The sequence below is a fragment of the Geotrypetes seraphini genome, chromosome 8 (assembly GCF_902459505.1).
Source record: "Geotrypetes seraphini chromosome 8, aGeoSer1.1, whole genome shotgun sequence".
In the NCBI taxonomy this organism is placed as follows: domain Eukaryota; kingdom Metazoa; phylum Chordata; class Amphibia; order Gymnophiona; family Dermophiidae; genus Geotrypetes; species Geotrypetes seraphini.
The window spans coordinates 182,733,501-182,759,083 of record NC_047091.1 but is presented as its reverse complement, the minus strand read 5'-3'; the positions used below and the strand labels follow the sequence as shown (position 1 = coordinate 182,759,083).

At 44.5% G+C, this 25,583-nt stretch overlaps 2 protein-coding genes across 4 annotated transcripts in view; one reads left to right on the top strand and one right to left on the bottom strand.

Moving 5' to 3' along the window:
* The window catches only part of IQCD (IQ motif containing D), a 44,508-nt gene extending 40,693 nt beyond the window's left edge, over positions 1-3,815 (top strand). For all 3 annotated transcript variants that reach the window (XM_033955858.1, XM_033955856.1, XM_033955857.1), the window contains one exon: positions 3,138-3,815. In XM_033955858.1, the coding sequence (XP_033811749.1) occupies positions 3,138-3,467 (330 nt within the window). In that variant the 3' untranslated portion in view covers positions 3,468-3,815. The remainder of the gene's footprint in view (positions 1-3,137) is intronic.
* Positions 3,816-7,045: 3,230 nt separating this feature from the next.
* The window catches only part of RITA1 (RBPJ interacting and tubulin associated 1), a 30,746-nt gene continuing 12,208 nt past the window's right edge, over positions 7,046-25,583 (bottom strand). Inside the window, 3 exon segments of the mRNA XM_033956014.1 lie at positions 7,046-8,644; positions 8,646-8,691; positions 12,283-12,658. Of these exon segments, the coding sequence (XP_033811905.1) occupies positions 8,231-8,644; positions 8,646-8,691; positions 12,283-12,563 (741 nt within the window). The 5' untranslated portion in view covers positions 12,564-12,658 and the 3' untranslated portion in view covers positions 7,046-8,230.

Genomic DNA, 25,583 nt, shown 5'->3' with positions numbered 1-25,583 from the left:
GTTGGGGAGCTCAGTGTCTCGATCACTTGGCTCAGGGCAGTTGGTCTCCAGAGGAGGCATCTTGGTCGATCAATGTTCTGGAGACCAGAGCCATTCGGCTGGCATTGCTAGTGTTCCAGACCTTGTTGACTTGCAAGTCTGTTCTGGTTCTCTCGGACAATGCCATAACGGTGGCCTATGTCAATTGTCAGGGGGGAACCAAGAATCATCTGGTGGTGCAAGAGGTGGCTCTGCTCATAGCCTGAGCAGAGTCTCATCTTCTGGACATCTCAGCTTCACACATAGCAGAAGTGGAGAATGTCCAGGCGGACTTCCTCAGTTGTCATATGCTAGATCCTGGAGAGTGGTGTCTCGGTCCCACAGCCTTCGAGTTGGTTGTGCAGACTTGGGGTCAGCTAGTCATGGACCTGATGGCCACGAGTATCAATGCTAAGCGCCTCGGTTCTTGTCGGCGCAGGGATGTTCAGGATGAGGGGCTGGATGCTCTGGTGCAACCGTGGCCAACGGAAGGCCTTCTGTATGTGTTTTCCCCTGTGGCCGATGGTGGGCAGAGTTCTTCTTGGCATTATTCAGCATCCCGGCTGCGTGATCCTTGTGGCTCCGGATTGGCCCCGGTGCCCATGGTACGCAGATCTGGTTCATCATCTTGTGGCAGATCCTCTTTCTTTGCCCCTCTCGCCCAACCTTCTATTTCAGGGTCCCATTCCGATGTTTGAACCGGGTCCTTTTTGTCTTACATCTTGGCTCTTGAGCAGGAACGCCTATGTAAGAAAGGTTATTCAGATGAAGTGATCGTAACTCTCTTGGGATCCCGGAGTCTTTCTACTTCCAGGGCTTACGAGCGTTCTATTTGAGGAGTGGTGTGCTGCACGGGGAGTGCTTCCTTTTTATGCTTTTTTTGCCTAACATCTTGGAGTTCTTGCAAGATGGTCTGGATAGGGGTCTGGCCTAGTCTTCTCTCCGGGTTCAGCTTGCGGCCTTGTCCGCTTTTCACGGGTTGCTGCAGGGTCGGCACTTGACATCTCTGCTGGCTTGGTTCGTTTCGGCCTGCAGTTGTCTTGAGATCTCAGTCTGGTTTTGTCCATGCTTGTGCGCCCTCCTTTTGAGCCTTTAGGTTCCTGCTCGTTGAAGGACCTTACTCTTAAAGCAGTCTTTTTGGTGGCTATTACTTCTGCAAGACACGTTTCTGAGCTGCAGGCTTTCTCTTGTAGGCCTTCCTTCCTGGAGTTTTCTAGGCAGCGGGTTGTGTTGCGGCTTGTTCCTTTCTTTCTGCTAAAGGTAGAAACATAGAAAGATGACGGCAGAAAAGGGCCAAGGCCCATCAAGTCTGCCCACTCTATAGACCCTCCCCTTAATATTAGCCAATGTTCTACCCTGATCCACTTAGGGATCCCACATGGGCGTCCCATTTATTCTTAAAATCTGGCACGCTGCTGGCCTCGATTACCTGTACTGGAAGCTTGTTCCATTGATCAATCACTCGCTCCGTGAAGAAATACTTCCTGGTGTCGCCGTGAAATTTTCCGCCCTTGAGTTTGAGCGGGTGCCCCCTTGTGGTTGAGGGGCCTCTGAGAAGGAAAATGTTATCTTCCACTTCTATACGTCCGGTGATGTATTTAAACGTCTCAATCATGTCTCCCCTCTCCCTGCGTTCCTCGAGAGTGTAGAGCTGTAAACTGTTTAGTCTTGCTTCGTACGAGAGACCTTTAAGCCCTGAGACCATTCTGGTGGTCATCCTTTGGACCGACTCGACCCTCTGCATGTCCTTGCGATAATGTGGATTCCAGAATTGCACGCAGTATTCCAGATGAGGTCTCACCATGGTCCTGTATAATGGCATTATGACTGCAGGCTTTCTGCTGACGAAACTTCTACGGATGCAACCCAGCATCTGTCTTGCCCTTGATGGTAGTTTTGCCTTGAAGGTAGTTTTGCCTTTTCATGTCAATCAGTCCGTAGTCCTCCCAGTGTTTGAACGTCAGGAGGGCTCTTTGGAGCAGAAGCAGTTGAGCAAGTTGGATGTCTGCCGGGTCCTTTGCTCTTATGTTCAGTGGACCCAGGAGTTCCGGAAATCGGATCATCTCTTTGTCCTCTTAGCAGGTCCTCATAAAGGGGATGGCGCTTCCAAGGCTACCATTTCTCACTGGATCAAGGAGACTATTGCTTCTGCATTCCTTCTTCAGAAGAAGCCTGTTCTGGAATTTCTCAAGGCTCATTCCACTCGGGGTCAGGTGGCATCTTGGGTTGAGTCTTCTCTTGTGCCTCCAGTGGATATTTGTAAAGCTGCGGTTTGGTCTTCACTGCATTCCTTTGTGTGTCACTACCAAGTGGACATTCAGGCGCATCGGGATGCAGTGTTCGGTAAGCATGTTTTGGTGTCGGCCCTTTGGGGGTCCCACCCAAGCTGAGTACTGTTTTGGTACGTCCCATTAGTGAAGCTGTACCGATCTAGAGAGTATTGACAAAGAACGAGAAATTAGGTTCTTACCTGCTAACTTTCTTTCTTTTAGACTAGACCGGTACAGCACTCTACCCTGTCTGTTGTCGTGTTGTTTCTGCGAGCGTTACGTGTGAAGATTTTACTTTTTCTGCGGGAGGGCTGGGGAGATCAAAGAACAGCAGCTGTGGCTCGGCTGGCGAGTTGTGGGGACATTTTGCTGCAGGGGCGTATCTTATGCAGTTTCCAACAGCATTCTTGTATATTGGTTGCTACTCCTGGTCGGAGTGTTGTTACTGTTTATGGTTAGTTTTTCTTAGTTCTGCCTGGCTATTCAGCAGACTGTTAGATAGAGGGAGGGACAGCTATTAAGTACTATAACCAAAAGTTTGGTCTCAGTCTCCACCTGCTGGTCATGATGAGCCATTACCCATCAATGAAGCTGTACCAGTCTAGAGAACATAAGAATAGCCTTACTGCGTCAGACCAATGGTTCATCAAGCCCATCTAGAGAGTCTAAAAGAAAGAAAATTAGCAGGTAAGAACCTAATTTCTCCTTTGAAGCTCTGTGGTTGAGCTCTGCATACCCTTGAACTTTGTAGTTTTGAGACAGCAAAGTTGAACTGTTTTGGAAAGTCTTGCACAGCACAGAAGTCTTCTATGGGTAATGCCACTAACCAAAGTTCTTCATCTCACACAGGAGGAGCTGGAACAGATAGAAACTGTGTATGCTGAGGAGAAGATAGAACTCAAGGATTTGCGAGAGAAGCTTGAACTGCTCGAACAGGAGTATCGTCAGGTCAAGGAAGAGCGCGAGCTGGCCCAAAAGAAGAAGGAAGAGGAGGAAAGGGAGCTGGCTATCAAGAACCGTGCTGCTGCCCTTATCCAGGCCCTCTGGAAAGGCTACTTAGTCAGGAAGGTGCTAAGGTTAAGGAAGAAGGGTAAGAAGAAGGGCAGAAAAGGAAAAGGGAAAGGGAAAGGGCAAGGGAAAGGGCAAGGGAAAAGGCAAGGGAAAAAGGGTAAGAAATAAACTAGAGCTTGTCTTTTCCTAGAATGAACAGTTTCTTCAGGCCTCTTCCCTCTCCTCTGTCCACCTTCAGCTGAAAAACCCTCCTTCATGTTTTCAGTGTACATTGACAGCTCTTATCCCCTTGATAAATCCCAGCCTTTCCTCCTGGCCTCCATTGACATAAAGTGGTCCTTTCACATTAAGCCAGGCTCCCCAGATCAGTTTAAGGCAATCCCCTTTCTTTAACTCAGTTTGAATTTTGGTTTTGCAAAAATATCAAGATAAGATCATTTTTTCTGTTCTATTGTAAATGTAATATCTTGTGTAAACATGACTTTTTAAATGTAAATAAATATTTTCTTAACCAGATGTGTGGCATACGTATAACCACTTTTTTTTGCTGCAGCACGTTGCCAGGGCTCCCTACGAGCTTCCATTGGGAAGAGCCTGTGGCCAGATTCACTCTGCACTCCACAAGCTAAACTTTCTGATTTGAGTAAACCCATCCTTAGAGTCGCAGGCCTTCTGTTTGCAGTTGTTGACTATGGCTTCCCAGCAGTATTCCTGGAAGAAAGGAGCCATAGTCAATGACCCTCTTACACCGAGGTGCTGTATGTTCAGTACTCCCAGACAAGAGTGATGGTGGCGGGAAGGGCAGTGGATAAAAGCAGACAGCTCTTTGTAAGAAGAATGTGCAACTGCTAGATAATGCAGAGATCATCAACGTGTGTTTATTTCTTCAGTGTTATACCCCATTGAGGAGGTCAGTGAATAAATGATGAAACCTTTGGATTATCACAAAAGGACTTGAGGGAGGCTTTGGTTTTCTCACTCAGCAACTGATATGCTGTTCTTTCTAGAACTGCAAACTCTGCTTTCTTTGTCTCCCTCATCCCTTTCACTTTTTAATACTGTACTTGCATTATACTTTGACTGAACGTGTAATTTACTTTTATATTCATGCATCATGTTTTGCTGAATCTATACTGATTGAATGAAGGAAGCAGGTAATCTAATAAAAAGGGTAACAGAGAAAAACAATTGCAGAGGCCTTTTGTAATACAGGCTTTACCTCCCATCCTTCTAACTAAGGATCCTCCGTGCTGATTCTTTTTATTATTATTATTTATTTATCATTTTTCATATTTAAACAATCAAGCATAAACTTGTACAGAAAGCTTTAAGCATGAAATAATAATATTATGGAAATTATTTAAATAAAGAAACAATATATGCTTAAATTTAGTTCTAGTCCCCAATTAATGGATTCCAAGATTTAAGTTAATGGAATAAAGAAAAATTAGTGAAGAATACAAAGGCTGGTTTAACTGCGATCAAGTTGACTTAATTACCTCATTACAATTTCTAATATTGGGCTTTTAGATCTTATCTTTTTCCTTCTCCAGTCGTGACAGTGATAGGAAAGTTGTCAATTGAGCAGGCTCAAAAAATACATACTTTTGAGAAAAATACCAAACCACACATTTACAAGGATAACGTAAGTAAAATGTCACCCCTATAGCCAGAATCCCAGGTTTCAACAAGAATTCTTTTCTATGTTTTTGGGTATCCCTGGCCAAATCCGGATACATTTGTACTTTTAAACCTGCTTATGCTTAAATAAATTTTTCATAAGCCAATTTTTATCCGGTGCCATTGCTACCGTTGTAACTATTTCACGATCAGCTCAAGCAATTCTGTTATGTTCAGATCAGGAGCAGTTCCTTGCTGCTGATTTTGTGATTTTGCTGGTAGATAGTAAACCTGAGATAAAGGAGGTAATTGTTCCTCTGTAATCTCCAAAATCTCCATTATAAATCTTTTTAACATTTCCCTAGGAGAATACACATCACTTCTAGGGAAATTAATCAATCTAATATTGTTGGAGTGTGATAAATTTTCTAAGGATTCTAGTTTCCTCCTCAGGTTAACATTGTCTTTTATTAAAGTTTCTTGAATCTTTTTAGCCGAGGACAATTCTTGTTTCACATTGTCCACCAAATTTTTAGATTCAAGCATTCCAGATTGTAGATTCTTAATATCAGTTGCTTGAGCCTTTATTTGATTATCCATGCATTGAAGTTGAGGATTTAATAAAGCAGGCAGATTTACCACAAGGTCCCAAATAGAGTCTAAGGTTACCTCTTGGGGTTTCTGGACTTGAGGAAAGGAAAATGTCCCAGAAGAATCCTGGTCAATCACTTCTGTCCCACGCTGTTCACTCTCCTGGAAACTTCCGTCTCTACGCTGGATCATTACTTCAGCATCTAAACTCAGACATCCCTCTAAACGAGAGAAGTCCGGCACAGCACTACCCTCTGCGATTCCTCCGGCCTCAATGCTGGCGTTAGTGACTAGCGTGCGGGGCATTGTAGCGTGCCCTATTCCACGCGTTAAAGCCCTAACGCAGCTTAGTAAAAGGAGCCCTAAGTCTCATGCATATTGGTTAGGAAAATCCTGAAAACCCAACTGGCTAAAGAGGTACTGTGGACCCATTTGGGCACAATTGAATGTGAATTGTAAGACTCACTCTTAGAACACACTCTCCGAGGTAAGGTCAGCCCTGATATAACAACGATCATTCCAGTTTTATAAGGGTCTGCTCTGTACTCATACACTATATTAGACTTGTTTGGTTTTCTTCCCCCTCTACCTTAAACTCCATTAGATTTTTTTCCTGCCTTAAGAAAATGCCATCTTTTAAAAAGTAATGTCAGCGCCCCATTATTTTAACATTTATGTTCTGTTTACCTTTGACCTCTTACAGAGTTGCCTAGATGCACACACACTGCAGACACAGCAAGATGATTAGAAATGGCATTTTGTTACCACAGCTAACAGGAAGCAAAGTGTTCTCATAGTGAGCATTCATAGTCATCCCAGATGCGCCATTTAATTTTTCTCTAGAGCCGCCTTACTCAGATAATCAGGGAGCAGGCAGAGAAAAGCATGGGCAGGCCACAGGATTTTACAGGGGAAGAAATCAGTGACTTATCAATCTTGGATCACAAAATCTGGCAAAGTCCTAGTAAAAAGACAATTGAATATATACTTTGAGGTGCTTCTAGTGAGACATTCAGAATCTTACTGTTTTAGCACAAATATGCTTCTTTGGGGGTTTGATGGGTTTATCCTAATTCTCAAAATTGAAAAAAAATCAATGCCAAACAAACTAACCTAGGGTTACTTTGTTCAGGTTTTGAAAAGCAGATTGCGGTGGGAGAGGCAAGGCTGGGGCTTGGAATGGGTGTAATGGGGCAGGGATGGGTTGAACTGGGAAGATTTGGGGGCGGGTCAATGGGTCCGGATTTTACATACGTAAAATCTGGTAACCCTAAACTAACCTCCAGTGTCCTGTCAAATACACACTTCTCCCTCCATATTCGCGGTTTCAGCAATCACGGTTTCAGTTATTTGTGGTTTTTAGCTTGCTGGCTCCTCCCCCCAAATTACATCAGCTTGCATAGAAAACTCACTGATTCCAAGCGTTTACAGAGAAAAATGCCGATTCCCAGCACTTTCTTCACCGTGTTTTGCCTCTCCTTCAGGAACAGACCAGGTCTCCCACCATGTTATTCGCGGTTTCACCATATTCACAATGGTTTTTAATAGAAAACAGCAAATAATATTTGAAAAAGTTATTTGCGGGTCTGTTAATCCCCTATCACAGTGAATACGGAGGAAGCAGCGTAAAGTGTTTCTTAAAGGAGGAAAAAGGCCTTGAGCCACGGACAGCAAATGCTACATCGCGGCTATGAAGAAAAGAGCTGTACAATTTTACTGGCTCCCCTGCAACGCTCTATCATTGGCCATAAAAAACCTTGTATAAATGTAAATTCTAAATGCATATTTTAAACATATCTTCAACAAGCAGGTAGGCAGGTAAGCAAGTAAAATACAGATAAATAAATGCTTATCTTATTGGATCCTGCCAAAGCAGGTCCTCACTCATTGTCCCTGAAGAGTCAGTGCTTTCCGTAAGCTAAAATGTTACTGTAGCTTATGGTGGCTGTCGTTTTATGATCAAATCGCTGCTTCAGGGCTCTGAGAAAACATTAACACTACTTCATGTCAAGAGCAGGGCCTGAGGCCTTTTTCCTCCTTTAAGAAACGCTTTATATTTGACAGAGGTTTTACCGACTGGGATATGGTTAAATGCCACCACTGGTTTCTCGCCAATTGTGCATTAAAAAAGTTAGGCGCAAACTGTGTGGAGAGATTGGAAGCCCATAAGCCCCAAAGAAACAGCTTGACTCCTTGAAACGTTGGCTAATCACAGGACTTCTTTAATGTATAATTTCAAACACAGTTTTTGTAGTTTACAATCTCAGTCCCTAAAAGAAAACAGCCGTGGCATATAGTCACTCCCAGCGGAAGTTTTTTGCCGATGATGTGGGCGGAGGTGGTTTGAGCTGTGGGCTCTACCAGTAAGACCTGAGGCTTTTTCTTTCATTGGAGGGGGACTCTTAGCCTTATAAGTGGTGTTTTTGCACTTTAGTCATTAAAAAAATTAGGTACATGATCAAATGTGCTAGCTTGAATTGTCTCAGCTAGTTCATAGTGAGATTTAAATTTTGAAAATCTGCTTCTAGGGTGAAAAGAGGTCATTAAATCTCAAAAGATTTAACTTTAAAATCAAGTGGTCTGCTAACAGGGTTCCGAGATACCAGAAATGTTTCTCTCTGCCTCCACTCAGACTGCTCCATCACCCTTCAGTGCTATAATAATTACATTATACACTCCGTCTTTCATGCTGAAGGATTTTAATCGCTCCGTGATGAGAATCACCTCCAGGGCGGTCTATATTGCACACTATTCATGGGCACTGTTCTTGCGAGGCACTTAGACTCAGAGAAGCTGGAAGAACGGACCCGTGCTGGAGGGCAATGGTTTGGAGAGGGGTGAAAGACAGAGGGCTTCTCTTTCTGCAAGTGATTTAGAGAGTTGGAATGCCTGCACTCCAGGTTCAAGGTCGGAGAGTCTAATAAGTCTGCTGTCTTGTATGTTGGTTTCAAATCCACAAGGTTAGACGTGGGTGACTGTGAGTGAATGGCTTTCAGAGGTAACTGATTGAAATGGACAGGACGTTTGATCTGAAGCTTGGGTGTTGAAAGAGGGATCCAGAGCAGGGGGCGGAGTTTTGGTTTCTCCTTTTTTTTAACCCAGGGCGCCTCCCATTCTGGTTCTTCCTTTTTTTGGGCCAAAGAGGGTCTCATCGCAGTAGGATGGAAAGTGATTCTTCAGGCTGCATTTTATGAAGAAATGAAAAGCAGTTACACAACAGGACACCAAAAATTAAAATAATGTCACAAACAATACAAAAAAATTAAACCTGAAACATTTCAAGACTAAGTCATCACTTAACTTATAATGTTTCTAGTTTTGTACCTACAAAAGAATAGGTACATCACAGTGGAAGAAATAAAATAAAGAGAATTGTCATGATTGTTGCCATTGACAGGGTCTTGCTGCGTCTGGATAGGCAGAACTGATGTTTCAGCCATCATACTATGCCATGAAGTCTGCATTTGTCTTTCTATATAATGAGTCCTCAGACTTGATTGGCTGGGGCTTGAGGTGATTGAGACAGGAAAGTCCGTTGGTAACAAATTTCAATTTTGGCAGGGACAACACATTTGAATCCTGGCAGGAAAGTCCGTTGTCCAGCATTTTAAATTCTGGCAGGAAAGAGGCAGAAAATTTTAAGAGGGATTTAGCGCAAAAAGGAATGGGGCCGAGGACATATGCCTTTGCCCTCCCTCTCAAAAGTTTCCAGCCTCTTTCCCACCAGAATTTAACATTGTGACCAACAAACTTTCCTGACAAAATTCAGATTTGTGACCAATGAACTTCCCTACCTCAAGCCCCACCCAATCAGATTTGAGGATCCACTATATATAAAAAACAGACTTCACAGCACACCATGAAGAAAACCATAGCTATCTACCCAGATGTGTCATTCTGGACAAGTGAATCCAAACCCACATGCTTTGCAGAAGGTATCAATCACAGTTTTCAACTCCTCCTTCCTCAGTGGAGTGTGCTGCCCACTTCAGTTTGTACCAAAGCAGGCAATAGCCCTCATAACAGAATATAAGGAGGAGTATGGAAATGCTCCCCAATAAAACAGGTATGCTCTGCAAGAAATATACTAAATACAATTTATGAACAATGTGAACCAATAAAAACAGCAGTGTAAAACAACTGCAAGCTTAATCTTTATGGAGTTTGTACATTCTCCGTGTGACATTGTTTTGTTTTGGGGTTTTTTTTTTACCATTACATAAGAGCTTAAATCCCTTAAATTGACTAGCCTGAAAAATTTCAGACTAGAAATAGACCTCACCTTGAGTATTGCGTTCAATTCTGGTTTTGTTATCTCAAGAAAGACATAGCGCACTAGAAAAGGTTCGAAGAAGAGCGACCAAGATAATAAAGGGGATGGAACTCCTCGCGTATGAGGAAAGACTAAAAAGTTAGGGCCCTTCAGCTTGGAAAAGAAATGACTGAGAGGAGATATGACTGAAGTCTACAAATTCGGAATGGAGTAGAATGGGTGCAAGTGGATCGATTTTTCACTCTGTCAAAAATTACAAAGACTAGGGGACACTCGATGAAGATACAGGGAAATACTTTTAAAACCAATAGGAGGAAATATTTTTTCACTCAGAGAATAGTTAAGCTCTGGAACGCATTGCGAGGTTGTGGTAAGAGCGGATAGCGTAGCTGGTTTTAGGAAAGGTTTGGACAAGTTCATGGAGGAAAAGTCCATAATCTGTTATTGAGAAAGACATGGGGGAAGTGACAAATCTGGACCGGACGGAATTCATCCGAGTCTTGAAAGAGCTAAAAGTGGAAATCGGAGAACTATTGCAATCAAAACAGGTCAGATACCGGACGACTGGAAGATAGCGAACGTCACGCCGATATTTAAAAAAGGATCAAGAGGAGTACCGGGCAACTATAGACCTGTGAGTCTCATGTCAGTCCCTGGGAAGATGGTTGAGGTGCTGATCAAGGATAGCATAACCCGGCACTTAGACATACACGACCTGATGAAAGCCAGCCAACATGGATTCAGGAAAGAGAAGTCATGTTTGACAAACCTATTTCAATTTTTTGAAACAGTGAACAAACAAATTACTAATAGTGAACCGGTGGATATTATATACTTGGATTTTCAGAAAGCGTTCAACAAGGTTCCACATGTAAGACTCCTCAGGAAACTGCAAAGCCATGGAATAGAAGGAGATATACTAAGATGGATAGGCAAATGGCTGGAGAACAGAAGGCAGAGAGTAAGCATAAATGGGAAGTTCTCAGACTGGGAGACTGTGACTAGCAGTGTGCCCCAGGGCTCGGTACTTGGGCCCATCTTATTTAATATCTTCATAAATGACCTAGAGGATGGAACATCCAGTGAGATCATCAAGTTTGCAGATGACACAAAACTATGCCGGGCAATCAAATCGCAGAAGGACAGCGAGGAACTCCAGAGCGACTTGAGCCAATTGGAAAATTGGGCAGATAAATGGCAGATGAAGTTTAATGTGAAAAAATGCAAAGTGATGCACTTAGGCAGAAAAAATAAAGAACACAAGTATAGTATGTCACGTGCAACTTTGGGAAAAAACCAAACAGGAAAGGGACCTGGGCGTATTAATCGAAAGGACCCTGAAACCGTCGGTGCAATGCGTGGCGGCAGCGAAGAACACAAATAGAATGCTAGGCATGATAAAGAAGGGAATCACGAGTAGATCGGAGAAAGTAATACTGCCGCTTTATAAAGCGATGGTCAGACCACACTTGGAATACTGCGTCCAACATTGGTCTCCAAACTAAAGAAGGATATAAAAATGCTCGAGAGGGTGCAGAGACAAGCAACGAAGCTAATAAAGGACATGGAGAACTTGGAATGCGAGGAACGACTTAAGAGACTGGGATTGTTCTCCCTTGAGAAGAGGAGACTGCGAGGGGATATGATCGAGACTTTCAAAATACTGAAAGGCATTGACAAATAGAGCAGGAAAATAAATTATTTACCTTGTCAAGTGTGACATGGACAAGAGGACATGGACTGAAGCTAAGGGGGGACAAGTCCAGGACAAATATCAGGAAGTTCTGCTTCACGCAACGAGTGGTGGACACCTGGAATGCTCTCCAAGAGGAGGTTATTGCGGAATCCACCATTCTAGGATTTAAGGGTAAGTTAGATGTACATCTCCTTATGAGTGGCATAAGGTGACATAGGTAAGGGTAAGCTAGATGCACATCTCCTTAGGAGAAGCTTAGAGTGATATGGGGACTAAAACTATGGCAGGGTACACCTGGTGGGGCCTCCGCGTGTGCGGATCGCTGGACTTGATGGACCTAGGGTCTGTTCCAGAGATGGCACTTCTTATGTTATGTTCTATATATCTATATACGGTATAATCCCTCCTAAAAGGTTCAAAGCAGTTAACGATTTCGATCTGAAACCAATTCATCAGAAATAACAAAAAAAAAAAAATCAAACCTGGTAAAATCTAAAGAACAAATGTAAACAAATTCCTCAAATAAGTAACATTTTAGACTCTTTATAAATCAAAAATAATCAAGACTTTGTCGTTAAATTTTGCACAACTATACAATATACAAGGACAAAGGGCTTCTTTTACAAAGGCGCGCTAGGGCCTTAACGTGCGGAATAGCGCACGCTAGCCGCTACCGCCTCCTTTTGAGCAGGCAGTAGATTTTTGGCTAGCGCACCTTCATAAAAGGAGCTTAAAGTGACGCCCTTTTCTTCATTCACCTTCACAATTCCCAAAGCATGACGACGCATATCATAATCTCTTACCGATACTTTCTTAGGGTGCCTCCTGGGCTGGGGGTTTTTGAGACATTAGGATCTTTGATTCCGTTTGGTGTTTGGGGGCTCCACAACAGTGGTTTCTGTTCAACAATATTCTCAGTCCATGGGGGGTCAAAATCTGGCACAGACAAACGGCCGCTCCTGTGGGGGCTCCTGAAGAGTGTCTCGTCCACAAAGGAGGTGCTGGACTTGACGTGGTGAGCACTCCGAACCTTACGTGGCATCCGGAAGGCCTGGATTCCTGTGATCATGAGGTCTGTTGACATCTTTACTTCAGACCGCTATTCTCCAACAACTCGCAGACTCGCTCCATGTCAAGCATCAAGCTCAGCTCATTCTGTAAACATCACTTGAAGCCCTGCTAGGAAAGAGAACATTGCAAAAGATTGAAAGTCACTCTAAAAATTCAACCAAATCAGGTTCAAGAAAAGGCTACATGTATTTCAAAGAAAGGAGGACTGGCCTAGTGGCTCAAATGGGCTCAAATACTGCTTCCTGGAATGTTGGGCATAAAGCATCCTCCTCTATGGCCTCACGGGCATATTTAGGTATTTGCAGTAATGCAGCTTAATGCAGAATTTATTTATTTTTTTACCATATCTTATATGTCACATACAAATGACCTGTGAAGTTTGCAAATGAATGGAAAGAACTATGGTATTCATGAAAAGTTACCACCACTTCCAAAAGACAATTATGGATAAGTTGAGACTCTTCATGAGTGACATCATCCGAGGAAACCTGAGAGGGAAGTTTTCTCCAACACTTTCCAAAAAAGCTTCAATGTGCATGAACATCTGTTCCCCAGTCTGAAAACCCACCTTTTTGATATAGCCTTCAATCCATAACCCTATTCCCCACTGACCACCAACCTAGCCAGCAGAATATACACCCCCCCTAACTGTATCCCCACCCTGTCATCCTGTTTGTCTTGGCTATTCAAATTGTAAGCTCTTTGGAGCAAGGACTCTGTACAGCGCTGCATGAGTCTGGTAGCACTATGGAAATAATTCATAGTAGTAGTGTGAAGAGTTTCAGTCTTTGGGAAGCAGAGCTGAGATTGTGATGTCATAATGCCTCATTCCACCAATAAGAGCCAACCTCATCAGTGATGTCACAATGGCTCGATTGTCCTGTACTCCCCTCTGCCCTCCAACCCAGCCAGCAGATTAACACTTCCCCTTAACTGTGTCCATGGCATCCTGTTTGTCTGTCTTGGCTGTTTAGATTGTAAGCTCCTTTGAGCAGGGACCTTTATGGCTCACTGGTTGAACTGCTGCCTCTGCACCCGGAGATTGCGAGATCAAATCCCGGTGCTGCTCCTTGGGACCCTGGGCAAGTCACTTAATCCTCCAGTGTCCAACACTTTGAAATGCCAAAGGCAGTATAGAAGTCCCCATTCATCAAGCCCAGTATTCTGTATCCAACAGTGTCCAACCCAGGTCACAAGTACCTTTTTAGAGGGAGAGTGTGGCGAAGTGGTTAAAGCTACAGCCTCAGCACCCTGAGGTTGTGGGTTCAAATCCATGCTGCTCCTTGCAACCCTGGGCAAGTCACTTAATCCCCCCCCTTGCCCCAGGTACATTAGATAGATTGTGAGCTCACCCCAGGACAGACAGGGAAACATGCTTGAGTACCTGAATAAATTCATGTAAAAATGTTCTGAGCTCCACACATGCACACTGCCTGCCTTTTGCCCTGATCTCCGATGCCGGCTGACTTCCTGCACTGCCGCTGCTGGGATGTCTCTTACCCCTGGACCAGCAAATGCAGCAGCCGCGGTTTCATCTTGCAGCCGCGGGGCATTTGCTAGGCTGCCCGGGCTAGCGGATGCTGGACAGGGGGAGCAGGGAAGGGAAAAGGGGTACTGCTGGACAGGGGGAGCAGGGAAGGGGTGCTGCTGGACAGGGTGGGAGGTAAAAGGAAGGGAGAAGGGCTGCTGCTAGACAGGGGGGGAGCAGGAAAGGGGTGCTCCTGGACAGGTATTGATGGACAGGGGGAGCAGAGAAGAGGTGCTGCTGGACAGGGGGGGGGAGGTTAAACGAAGGGAGAAGGGCTGCTGCTGGACAGGGGGAGCAAGGAAGGGGTGCTGCTGAACACGGGGAGGTAAAAGGAAGGGAGAAGGGCTACTGCTGGACAGGGGGAGCAGGCAAGGGGTGGTGGTGGACAGCCGAGGAAAGAGAGAGACGGAAAGAAAGAAAGACACATAGACAGCGGCCAAGGAGAGAGAGAAAGAAAGACAGACACACACACACATCTATTCTAGCACCCGTTAATGTAACAGGCTTAAAGACTAGTAAATAAATAAATATACAGAGCTGCGTACGTCTGGCAGCGCTCTAGACATAATTAATAGTAGTAGTATATTACTACGTAAACATAAACGTCTTAGTAGAATTTCCAAATACTCAGTCCGATAAAAGAGTCCTAACTTGTAGTATTTCCTGTCCATCTGCTGAACCCTCTGTCTCCCCCCCCTTACGTTCTTTCCTTCTCAATATAAATTGTAGTTTTCCCCTTGTGTCCTTTGCCTCATTGTGTTTTGTATATCAAGGTATTTTGTATCTAGTATAATAAAATGGTAGGACGCGCATGCGCACTAAAAAAAATCATGTTCCCTGATCCCGTCGCAGAAACACGATTGCGCATGCGTGCCGCTTTCAAATAAAAAATTTCCATAGCTGCGGCGGCCTTCCTCACCCCCGGCTTCTCTCTCGAACTGGACGGTCCCCGCGTCTGCCTACCCTTCACCCCAACACAGCGAATTCCCCCCCCCCCAACGAATCAATAAATCGAGCCGGGCCGCCCTCCACAACAGACCAGAGGAGTTCTTTGCCGCTCACCCCCCTTCCCTTGCCGCTGACCCGTATACCTACCCGGCGATTCAAGAAGCCTGTGCAGCAGTCTTCACACGCTGCTTCAGGCCCTTCTACTGCCCTGATTTGCTCTGCCGCTTCTCTGATGATGTCATCAGAGACGCGGCAGAGCAAATAAGCGCAGTAGAAGGACCCGAAGCAGCGTGTGAAGACTGCTGCACAGGCTGCTTGAATCGCCGGCTTACAAGGGAAGGGAAGGGGGGGGGCGCAAGGACTCTATCCGAGTCTGCGGTGGCGGCTTTCAAATAAAAAAAACAGGTACACAACTGCGGTGGCCTTCCTCACCCCTGGCTCCTCTCTCGAACGTAGGCAGCACTATAAACACGCTGCTTCGCAACCTTCTCTGCCGAGTCTCTGATGACATAATTGGAGACAGACGCGGCAGAGGAAATCGCCAGTTGAAGGCCGCTAGCAGCATGTTTAAAGTGCTGCCTACGCGGCTGGAGTCCCGAGGTTTGTCGGCGGTGGGAAGGTCAGGAGCAGGCCGGATCGACAACACCAGTAAAAGAAGGGGGAGGGGCCGAACGGAGCAGGGAATAGAAGGTAAGGAAAGGGGGAGTGGCGGAAAATCCTGCTACTGCTTCTTCACAGGAAAGGGGGGGGATAGGAGGGAAATGCTATTGCTGCTGCATAGGGAAGTGGGATGGAAATGCTACTGCACAGGGAAATGGGGAAAATGACAGGGGCAGGGAGAGGGACAGAAAGACAGACAGAGAAAGGGTGCCAGAGAGAGAGTCAGCGGGAGAGGGAAAGGAGGCTGCTTTGGGGGGAGGGGTGTGCTTGGGGCAAACAGCCATGGAGAGACAGGGAGAGGGATATGGGGCTACTTTGGGGGGAGGGGTGTGCTGGGGGGAGACAGAAGGGGCCATGGAGAGATAGGGAAAGGGGACAGACAGCTTTGCTCTGGGGGGGAAGACAGAAGAGGGCCATGGAGAGACATTTGGGGGGGAGGTGGGTGCTGGGGGCAGACAGCTTTGCTCGGGGGGGGGGAAGGGGGTGACAGAAAGATACAGACAGCGGCCAAGAAGAGATAAAGAAACACAGACAGACACATCTATTCTAGCACCCGTTAATGTAATGGGCTTGACATAAATGCTGCATAGGGGGCAGAAAGAGAGACAAATAGAAAGAAAGACAAATAATAGGAGGGAGGGAGACAGAAAGAAAAGAAGAAAGACACAAGGGCAGGGAGTGAGACAGAAAGAAAGAAAGACAGACATACATATATTCTAGCACCCTTTATGTAACGGGCTTAAAGACTAGTTTTGTATAATTTGCTTTCTTTTATGACATAACTATTCTCTGAGTGAAAAAAAATTTCCTCATATTGGTTTTAAAAGTATTTCCCTGTAACTTCATTGAGTGTCCCCTAGTCTTTGTAATTTTTGATGGAGTGAAAAATCGATCCACTTCTACCTGTTCTATTCCACTCAGGATTTTGTAGACTTCAATAATATCTCCTCACAGCCGTCTCTTTTCCAAGCTGAAGAACCTTAACCGTTTTAGTCTTTCCTCATACGAGAGGAGTTCCATCCCCTTTACCATCTTGGTCGCTCTTCTTTGAACTTTTTCTAGCGCCGCTATATCTTTCTTGAGATAAGGACCAGAATTGAACACAATACTCCAAATGAGGTCACACCTGTCAGCCTAGAGGCCTCTGGGAGATTATATCAATCTGACCCTGGCATGGGAAGGCAGATAGACCCTTAGTGCAGGGAAACTGTTTTAAGTAGCCCTGATTGATATATTTTAAGTTTCAAGTAGCCCTGCTTGAATCATGGCTAGCTAAAAGGTGTTAATGTCTGATTAAGAGGGTGCTTAGGACAATGGTGCACAGATCAAGCCAGAGACTTAATCCCATCAGGTTTCTCACCCTCCTTTGTTAATTAAATTAACCATTGTCTCAAACAGTTTACAAATTCTAAACAGAAAGATACTGGGAGATACAATATTTTCTCTATTCAGAATAAGATTCCAAGGTATAAAAGCCTGCTCTCTGCAACACACAGCTATCTCTCTCTTTTTCTATGCAGCTATCAATATCGCTCTCTTTTTCTATCCTTCTCTTTATCTATGGAACAACGAAGCTTAGACCATCCCCCTTGTCTCTCCCTCTCTGCCTTTCCCTGAAACTTCACGCTTCCTTCTGGACACTGTATGGCAGGGAAACTGCTCTGCTCTCCATTTAATTGTAATGCTTAATTGTAATGCTTATGAATATTACTTTTTTGTAAGCCTATTTCTATAATATATTCTTTATGCAATCACCTCTGGTTGTGTCTATTATTCTACTTCCTGGTGAGTCATCTGTGAGGGAACTGAACCTGGGACCAGCGTTTGTCAGTACGCCTTTCACTTAACCCCTACCACCTAATATTGTGGGGGCCACTTTCAAACTGACAGCACCATGGAGCGATACAGAGGCATTTTAACATTCTTAGTCTTGTTAACCATACCTTTTTTAATAATTCCCAGCATCCTATTTGCTTTTTTGGCCGCCGCCACACATTGGGCGGAAGGTTTCATTGTATTAACTACAATAATACCCAGATCCTTTTCTTGGGCGCTAACCCCCAAGGTGGACCCTAGCATCCGGTAACTGTGATTCGGGTTATTCTTCCCAATGTGCATCACTTTGCATTTGTCCACATTAAATTTCATCTGCCACTTGGACACCCAGTCTTCCAATTTCCTAAGGTTCGTGTGCAATTTTTCACTTGTCCAGGGTCACAAGCAGCAACGCAGGATTTGAATCCACAACCTCAGGGTGCTGAGGCTGGAGCTCTAACCACCATGCCACACTCTCCTCCACACATTTATTTACTTATTTATTTTAGTTTTAAAGTATAGCCCGTCCTCCTCAGGAGCCCAGAATGGGTTACAAGGATACATACACAAGAGTCTTCAGGGTCAAAGACACAAAAGCTACAGGATCAATAACATACAACTTATAGAGAAGATTGATGGTTTCGATGACATGCATGCTACGGGGAACTAAAAGCATACTATGGAGAAGCTAAGAACCTACATGCAAGCAGAGTCCCATAATGGTCATCTACATGGCTGTAGTGGACAGGAGAATTGGTTGATGGCTCAGGTGCTCCGAGTTGCATTGGAGGCCAGTGCCATGCAGGGTCCAGCACACTACCATTTTTCAAGCCGGTGGTGCAAAGGTAGGAGTCAGCAGGCACCATTCCTGCCTCATAACTTTAAAGGTGCGCAGGGAGGGGGGGGGATCCGGCCCACATGGACTACCAAGGTCATTTGTGGGATCAGGGGCTGGAGATCCAGGCAAGCCCACTTAAGTCACCAGAGTTGCTTGGAAAAATTATTCTAGAGGTCTCTTCCTATTTTGCTTTTAGAAAATGACCTAGAAACAGGGACAAAGTGTGAAGTTATAAAATTTGCAGATGACACAAAACTCTGTAGCAGGGTTAGAACCGCAGAGGAATGTGAAGACCTACAAAGGGACCTGAACAAACTGGAGGAGTGGGCTAATAAATGGCAGATGAACTTCAATGTAGAGAAATGCAAGGTCATGCATATAGGGAAAAAGAACCCGATGTTCAGCTATAAAATGGGGGGGTTAGTACTAGGGGAAAGTAACCTTGAAAAAGACTTGGGTGTGCTGGTGGACGCAACAATGAAGTCAACGGCACTGCGCAGCAGCCGCAAAGAAAGCAAACAGAATGTTGGGTATTATTAAAAAAGGTATTACAACCAGAACGAAGGAAGTCATCATGCCACTGTATCGTGCGATGGTGCGCCCGCATCTGGAGTACTGTGTCCAATATTGGTCGCCGTACCTTAAGAAGGACATGGCGATACTAGAGAGGGTTCAGAGAAGAGCGACGAAAATGATAAAAGGTATGGAAAACCTTCCATACGCAGACAGGTTGGATAGGCTGGGGCTTTTCTCCGTGGAAAAGCGGAGACTCAGAGGAGACATGATAGAGACTTTCAAGATCCTGAAAGGCATAGAGAAGGTAGAGAGGGACAGATTCTTCAGCCTATTGGGAACCACAAGAACAAGGGGGCACTCTGAGAAATTGAAAGGGGACAGGTTTAGAACCAATGCTAGGAAGTTCTTTTTCACTTAGAGGGTGGTGGGCACCTGGAATGCGCTGCCGAAGGTTGTGATAGGACAGAGTACCCTACCGGGCTTCAAGGAAGGATTGGATAAATTCCTGAAGGATGCGGGGATTGAGGGATACAGATAGAGGTAGAGATAGGATTATGAAAGGGAATAGATAGAAGGATAAAGGGTTTTAGGCAAAGGATCACCTTACAGGTCATGGACCTGATGGGCTGCCGCGGGAGCGGACTGCTGGGCGCGATGGACCTCTGGTCTGACCCAGCGGAGGCAACTTCTTATGTTTTGATAGGTTGGCATCTTAACGCATTGCTATTTTTTAACAATGGGCTCCTTTTATCAAAGCGCTAGCGGGGATAACGCGGGCGACTTTTCATCACGCGTCAACCCCCGCACTGGCCAAAAACTACCGCCTGCTCAAGAGGAGGCGGTAGCGGCTAGTGCGTACCGCGGTTTAGCGCACGCTATTACGCGCATTACACCGCTAGCGTGGCTTGATAAAAGGAGCCCAATGTCTTTTTAGATCTATTGATGTATGTTATCTGAACTTTGTCGGTTAGGTTAGTTGTTTAATTGCATTCTTTTTTAAACTAGTTTAGATTCAACTGACATTTTATTTGTATTATAAGCATCATTTTCTTGCCTGTTAGCTGGTATTTTATCAGCATTCTTTTTTATCTTTTAATGTATTTTATCTGCATTATCTTGTAATTGCATTCTGCTCATTATTGTTAAATTTCTCTTCTTCCAATCTGTTGCATTTCATCTGTATTTTATATATTAGCCCAGTTTGTTGTGAACCGCCTAGAACTTTTTTTTGGTATGGCGGTATATAAGAATAAAATTATTATTATTATTATTTTGGGGTTGGGAGAATAGAGGACTCTGGTGGTGCCCTGTCAGACAAATGGGTGAGTCTGGCGGGGGGGGAGGGGGAAGAGATTGGAAATTCACATTGGGGTCAACTGCTGGTCTTGCATAGGACCTCCCAGTTGACACCAGTGCAGACCCAATATATTTATGCTGCCAGTGTGCTTTGGTTAGTTTGAAGTTTCAAGTTTATTAAAACTTTGTTGTACACGCAATGTCAGATACTTCAATGCGTACAACAGTTTAGAATTAGGAGACAAACAATAAAACAACTTTTTACAAATAAACATACAGGGGCTCATAATCGAAAGAGAAAAATGTCTAAAAACCAGCCTAAGTCGGCACTTGGACGAACATTTCTCAAAAACATCCAAGTGCCGATAATCAAACCAGGTTTTGGACGTATTTCTAAACAACTTAGGCTCTCATAGTGCTGCTCAATGTCCAAAGCTAAACGGGGTGTTTCGGGAGGCGTGTCGAGGGCGGGAGGTGGGTGGGACGTGGGCCGGCTTAGACTTAGTTGTACAGCATGTATAACCAAAAGTGATACAGGCCACGATCGACGAAACTTGGACGTTGTGACTTAGACCATTTGAAACATGGTCTAAGTCACAAAAACCCACCTAAACTTACCAGATATGCACAGAAAACACATAAAACAGACCCCCACAAACTACCCCAGTGGTCACCGACCCCCCCCCCCATAAAAATTTTAATCACAACTTTAAAATTCAGCCTCCAGACCATCATCACCTGGCCGCCTGGCATAGGAAAGCTTAGTCGTCCAGCACAGAGGCAGCTTAAGAAGTCTTGGGGATGGGTTAGGGACTCTTAGAGAGGAGGACCCATGCCCATAAGCCCCTGTAATCACTGCATTGATACTTAAACATGTGCACTGCCCTATACACCCCCAAAACCCTTTTTTACTGGCATATAAGTGGCTCCTGCAGCCATAAGGGCTATTGGGGTGGTAGATAAGTGGGTCTAGGAGATTCTGGAGGTGGTTTGGGGGGCTCCTCATGACCTATAAGGGAGCTGTAGTGAGGAGAAGCCATGGCACCCTGTTTGTGAAGTTCACAGCGTGCCCTGTAAGGTACCCCACTATTTAGGTGCCCTGTCTGGGTGTTTTGTCCATCACTTTGCAGGCCCCTCCCACGTCCAACAGGGCTTGTTCTAGACGTTTTGGACTTGGACGGACAGTTGGACGAAAATGTGCTTTAAAGATCAACATTTTAGCGGCTTGGACGATCAGATCTTAAGGACGTATAATTGGACAATTTTCGAAAGTCAAAAGATGTTGGACCTCTCTTTCGAAAATGAGACTTAGGCTCTTTTTGACTTTGGACGACTTGCGAAATGGACGTAAACGGACTTGGACGTCCCTTTCGATTATGCCCCTCACAGTGTATACGTACAAATAATTACCAGTACAAAAGGAAAGGAGGGTGAACTACAATCTTTAAAGAAAATAGAGCTACATTTAGGGAAAAAACAACTGGAGGGTAATAAAAATAATCTTGAAAGTATGGCTGAGCCTGGAGGAGAAGGTAAAGAAGATTGCAACCTATATGTAAAGTCTGATTAAAATTAGGTATTAGAGCATATGCATTAATGAGAGATGAATGATGCTTTCTATGTCTAAATGTGTCCTTATACAAGAAACTTTTTAAAGAGCTTTTAAATTTTTCTAGTGAGATTGGTAAGTTGTTCCAGAGCTGGGGTGCTATAACCGAAAAAATAGTAGATCTCCTAGTACCTATTACTTTTAAAGAGGGGATAGATAGTCAGCAGATGCTGTTTGGTTGATCTTAGGGGTCCTTTTATCAAGCCACGCTAGCGGGGTTAGCGTGTCGTACATTTAGTTACGCGCTAACCCCTGCTAAAAAATTAACGCCTGCTCAATGTGAAATTGGTAGCCAGTGTGCTTTTTGTACCAGAGGTGTGACATGATCATATTTTTTTGAATTGGTAAGAATTTTTATTGCTGTATTTTGTCTAATTTGTAGTCTTCTTATTTCTTTCTGAGTTATACTACGATACAATGTATTGCAATAATCTAATAATAATAATAACTTTATTCTTCTATACCGCCATAGTCAGACGACTTCTAGGCGGTTCACACCGAAGAGAGCTGGACAATCAGCGAATTAGAATGTACACATCATAAGATTATAAGCTTATAAGAGTACAACATGTTATACAGGAATAGATATAATACAATTGTTGGAATTAAATAAGCAGGGAATGATTTACAAATGATAAATAGAAGATAATAGCAAAATTTCAAAGAATTAATTTTTAAAGATGAACTGGAACTCCTTAAAAGGGGAGATCATTCCAAAGTTGAAAGAGTTTAAAGACCAAAGATTGCTTAATATGATTACAAAGACAATCCATACACCTCTGCAATAACAATACATCTTTATCAGTGAACTATCTAGCCTAGAAATGACCAAAGAATGCCATTTAGTTCCTGCATTGGGGAGAGGGCTGGGTTTTTGAACTGTTAGTGCAAATCTATAAAGCAAATTTACAACATAGACCCAGTCATGGATACTTCTACCTGGATTATCTATAACACTTACCTGGTTTCATGATTCACCACTTCCTCTTCTATTTTATTATAAATTTCCTGCCTTTATCTACCCTATAGGACAGGAGAATGCTAAGCATCCCTCCAGTTCTCTATCTACACAACTGTGGCTCCAGCTGGAATCCCACGGTCCAGGACATTCTGACGCTGACACAAGATTCACAATGGTGGGTGTGGCCAAGAAGCAGTTAGCAGCCGCTCCAAAGCGGTCAGGACAGTGGCAAGGGGATTCATGTTATTTTGTGATCCTGCTTTTTTTTTTTTTTCAACCAGGTCACTTAATTGCTAACACAGTTCTCGACCAGCTTTTTACCCTCTGCTACAGGTTTTAGCCAACCCATCCATCGGCATGCAGAAATTGGACGTCTCCTCGCCTTGCTGTTTCTCTCCAGGCCCAAATCAAAGGAACAGCACGGGGGTTGGGTTTGGACCATTCTGGGATTCCAATGGCCGGTGCCCACTCCCGAAAATGACACCACGAGCTGGCTGAATTGCAATAGACTGTAGAGGTCCATGCAAGGTTTCTTCTGGGCTCAGAAATGGGAACGACCATAATGAATGCTTTCCATGAAAGACCTGCGGCAGGGTTTCAGCATGCTTCTTAGCTGTAATATTAGTGCAGGCTTGTGCTGTTATCCACTGGACCATGCCTGTACAGGCAGCTCAACTAGGGTAACATACATAACAGGAATAGACTTATTTATTTTATAGGGTCTGACTTGCCTTGATCGAGGATTAACTGTGAACTTAATTTTTGATGATTTGTCCTTCTTTTTTACTGTTTTAAGCATTATTTATGTGGATATACACTCCCTCCGTATTCATGATTTCAGCATTTGCGGTTTCGAATACTCACGGTTTACTGGGCCGGGCCCCCCACCCCCTCGTAAATCGCTTGGAGGTAGCCCACATCAACCAGAACCGGCCCCAGGACTTGGATCGGGGTGATGAAGAGGAGGCGATTGGAGATGAGAAGCCCCAGGAGCACAGCCCTCAGCCGTGGACGCAGCTCCGATGGTAACTTCGTGCTGCATGCTGACCGCCTGGCTGTGAACAGACCTTACCTGGTGGTCAAGCGGTGACGCGGAGCAGGAGCGATCTTCCCACACTCCTGCCCCGTGCAGAGCCATCATCAAAAATGGCTGCTGTGAGATCCCATGATCTTACGAGACTACAATGGGAACTCACTGCAGCCATTTTCGATGACGGCTCTGCACGGGGCAGGAGTGTGGGGAAGATCGCTTCTGCCCCGTGTCACCGCTAGACCACCAGGTAAGGTCCGTGCACGGCCAGTGATGCAGGAGGGATGCGGGGGCGGATCAGAGTCGACCCAAAAGTTATTTGTGAATTTTCCATATTCGTGGGCCGGCTCTGCCTCTAACCCCCCCAAATACAGAGGGAGGAGTGTACTGTAAACTGCCTAGGAATTAGACTATAGAAATTTTAAAAAATAAATAAATGTATTTAATTTTCCAAACCATTCTCCCAAAGGAGCTCAGAATTGTTTACATTTTTCCCTGTCTGTCCAGGAGAGCTCACAATCTATCTAATGGGGAGGGGATTAAGTGACTTGCCCAGGGTCAGAAGGAGCAGCTTGGGTTTTAACCCACAACCTCAGGGTGCTGAGGCTGTAGCTTTAACCGCTGCACCACACTCTCCCAGCAGATGATGGTAGATAAACACCTGAATGGTCCATCCAGTCCACTAAGCATGCTCTCTCTCTTTTCACATTGCCCCCTTATTTTTTTTTTTTTTTTTTTTTTAGAAATTCCAGACTTTTCAAAACTTTGCTTCAGTTTCTGCTCATTTTTTATTTGGATTTAGCTCACACCTTTTTCAAAATAGTTCAAGGTACACTCGGTAGTTCTTACATTCCAAGTTTGTACCGGCACAAGATCACTTGGAGCAGCCCCAGGATTTGAACCAGGCTTCCCTTTCAGCTTGGACCACCGTTTTTCCACTTGTCTGATGTGCTTTGAGTGCGGTTGTAAAAGAACAAAAAAAAAAGGCAGTATACAAGCCCCGATCCCTGTCCCCTTTCTCCCACCCTGTCAGCTCTTTCTTCACGTACCCCTCCATTTTACTAAAGTCCATACATTTGAAATCGAGGACTTTGAGTTTTGTGTGGCCGCCCTCTACTGTTTGATGATCGCTACTTCCCAGGTGGCCACCCACTTGGACATTAGAGCCACTTTTCCTATTTGTCTTCATATTCACTAATTCTTATTCTGTATTTTTCCTTATTTTAATGTTCATATAAACCAGGGATGTCCAACCTGCGGCCCAAGGGTCGCATGCGGCTCCGTGAAGTATTTTGTGCGGCCCCGGTCGAGGGCGATGCAGTGTTTTCCTCTGCTGCCCCCGGGTGTTTACCGTCTTGCCGGCTCCCTCCTCTGTCTTGCTGCAGCGTTTGCACGCTTGTGTGGCCCTAGAAACATTTTTTTGGGCCAATGCGGCCCAGGGAAGCCAAAAGGTTGGACACCCCTGATAAACCGTGCCGAGCTCTGTCTTTATAGAGAGGATGCGGTATATAAACTTAAGGTTTGGTTTAGTTTATAGATCCAGTATTGCTTTTTCCCTCATGGGTTCAGTCTCCATTTGTCTGAGCAGAGCCCTTTGAAAGGCATTCACAATCTCTCCTTCTCTCTGAATTTGTACAGAACTTTCCAGTCTGCATCCAGCAGGTTGAAATCATCCAACAACAGCACCTCCCCTTTCTTTTCCAACATTTTAATCTCATAGCTCTGACCTTTTGTAGGTTTATCCATATTTGTTATCTATCTTTTATACCACTGAGTGAATACTGACCTGGTATGTATGTTTTTTATATGGATGTCTCCCACATATTGGTTTT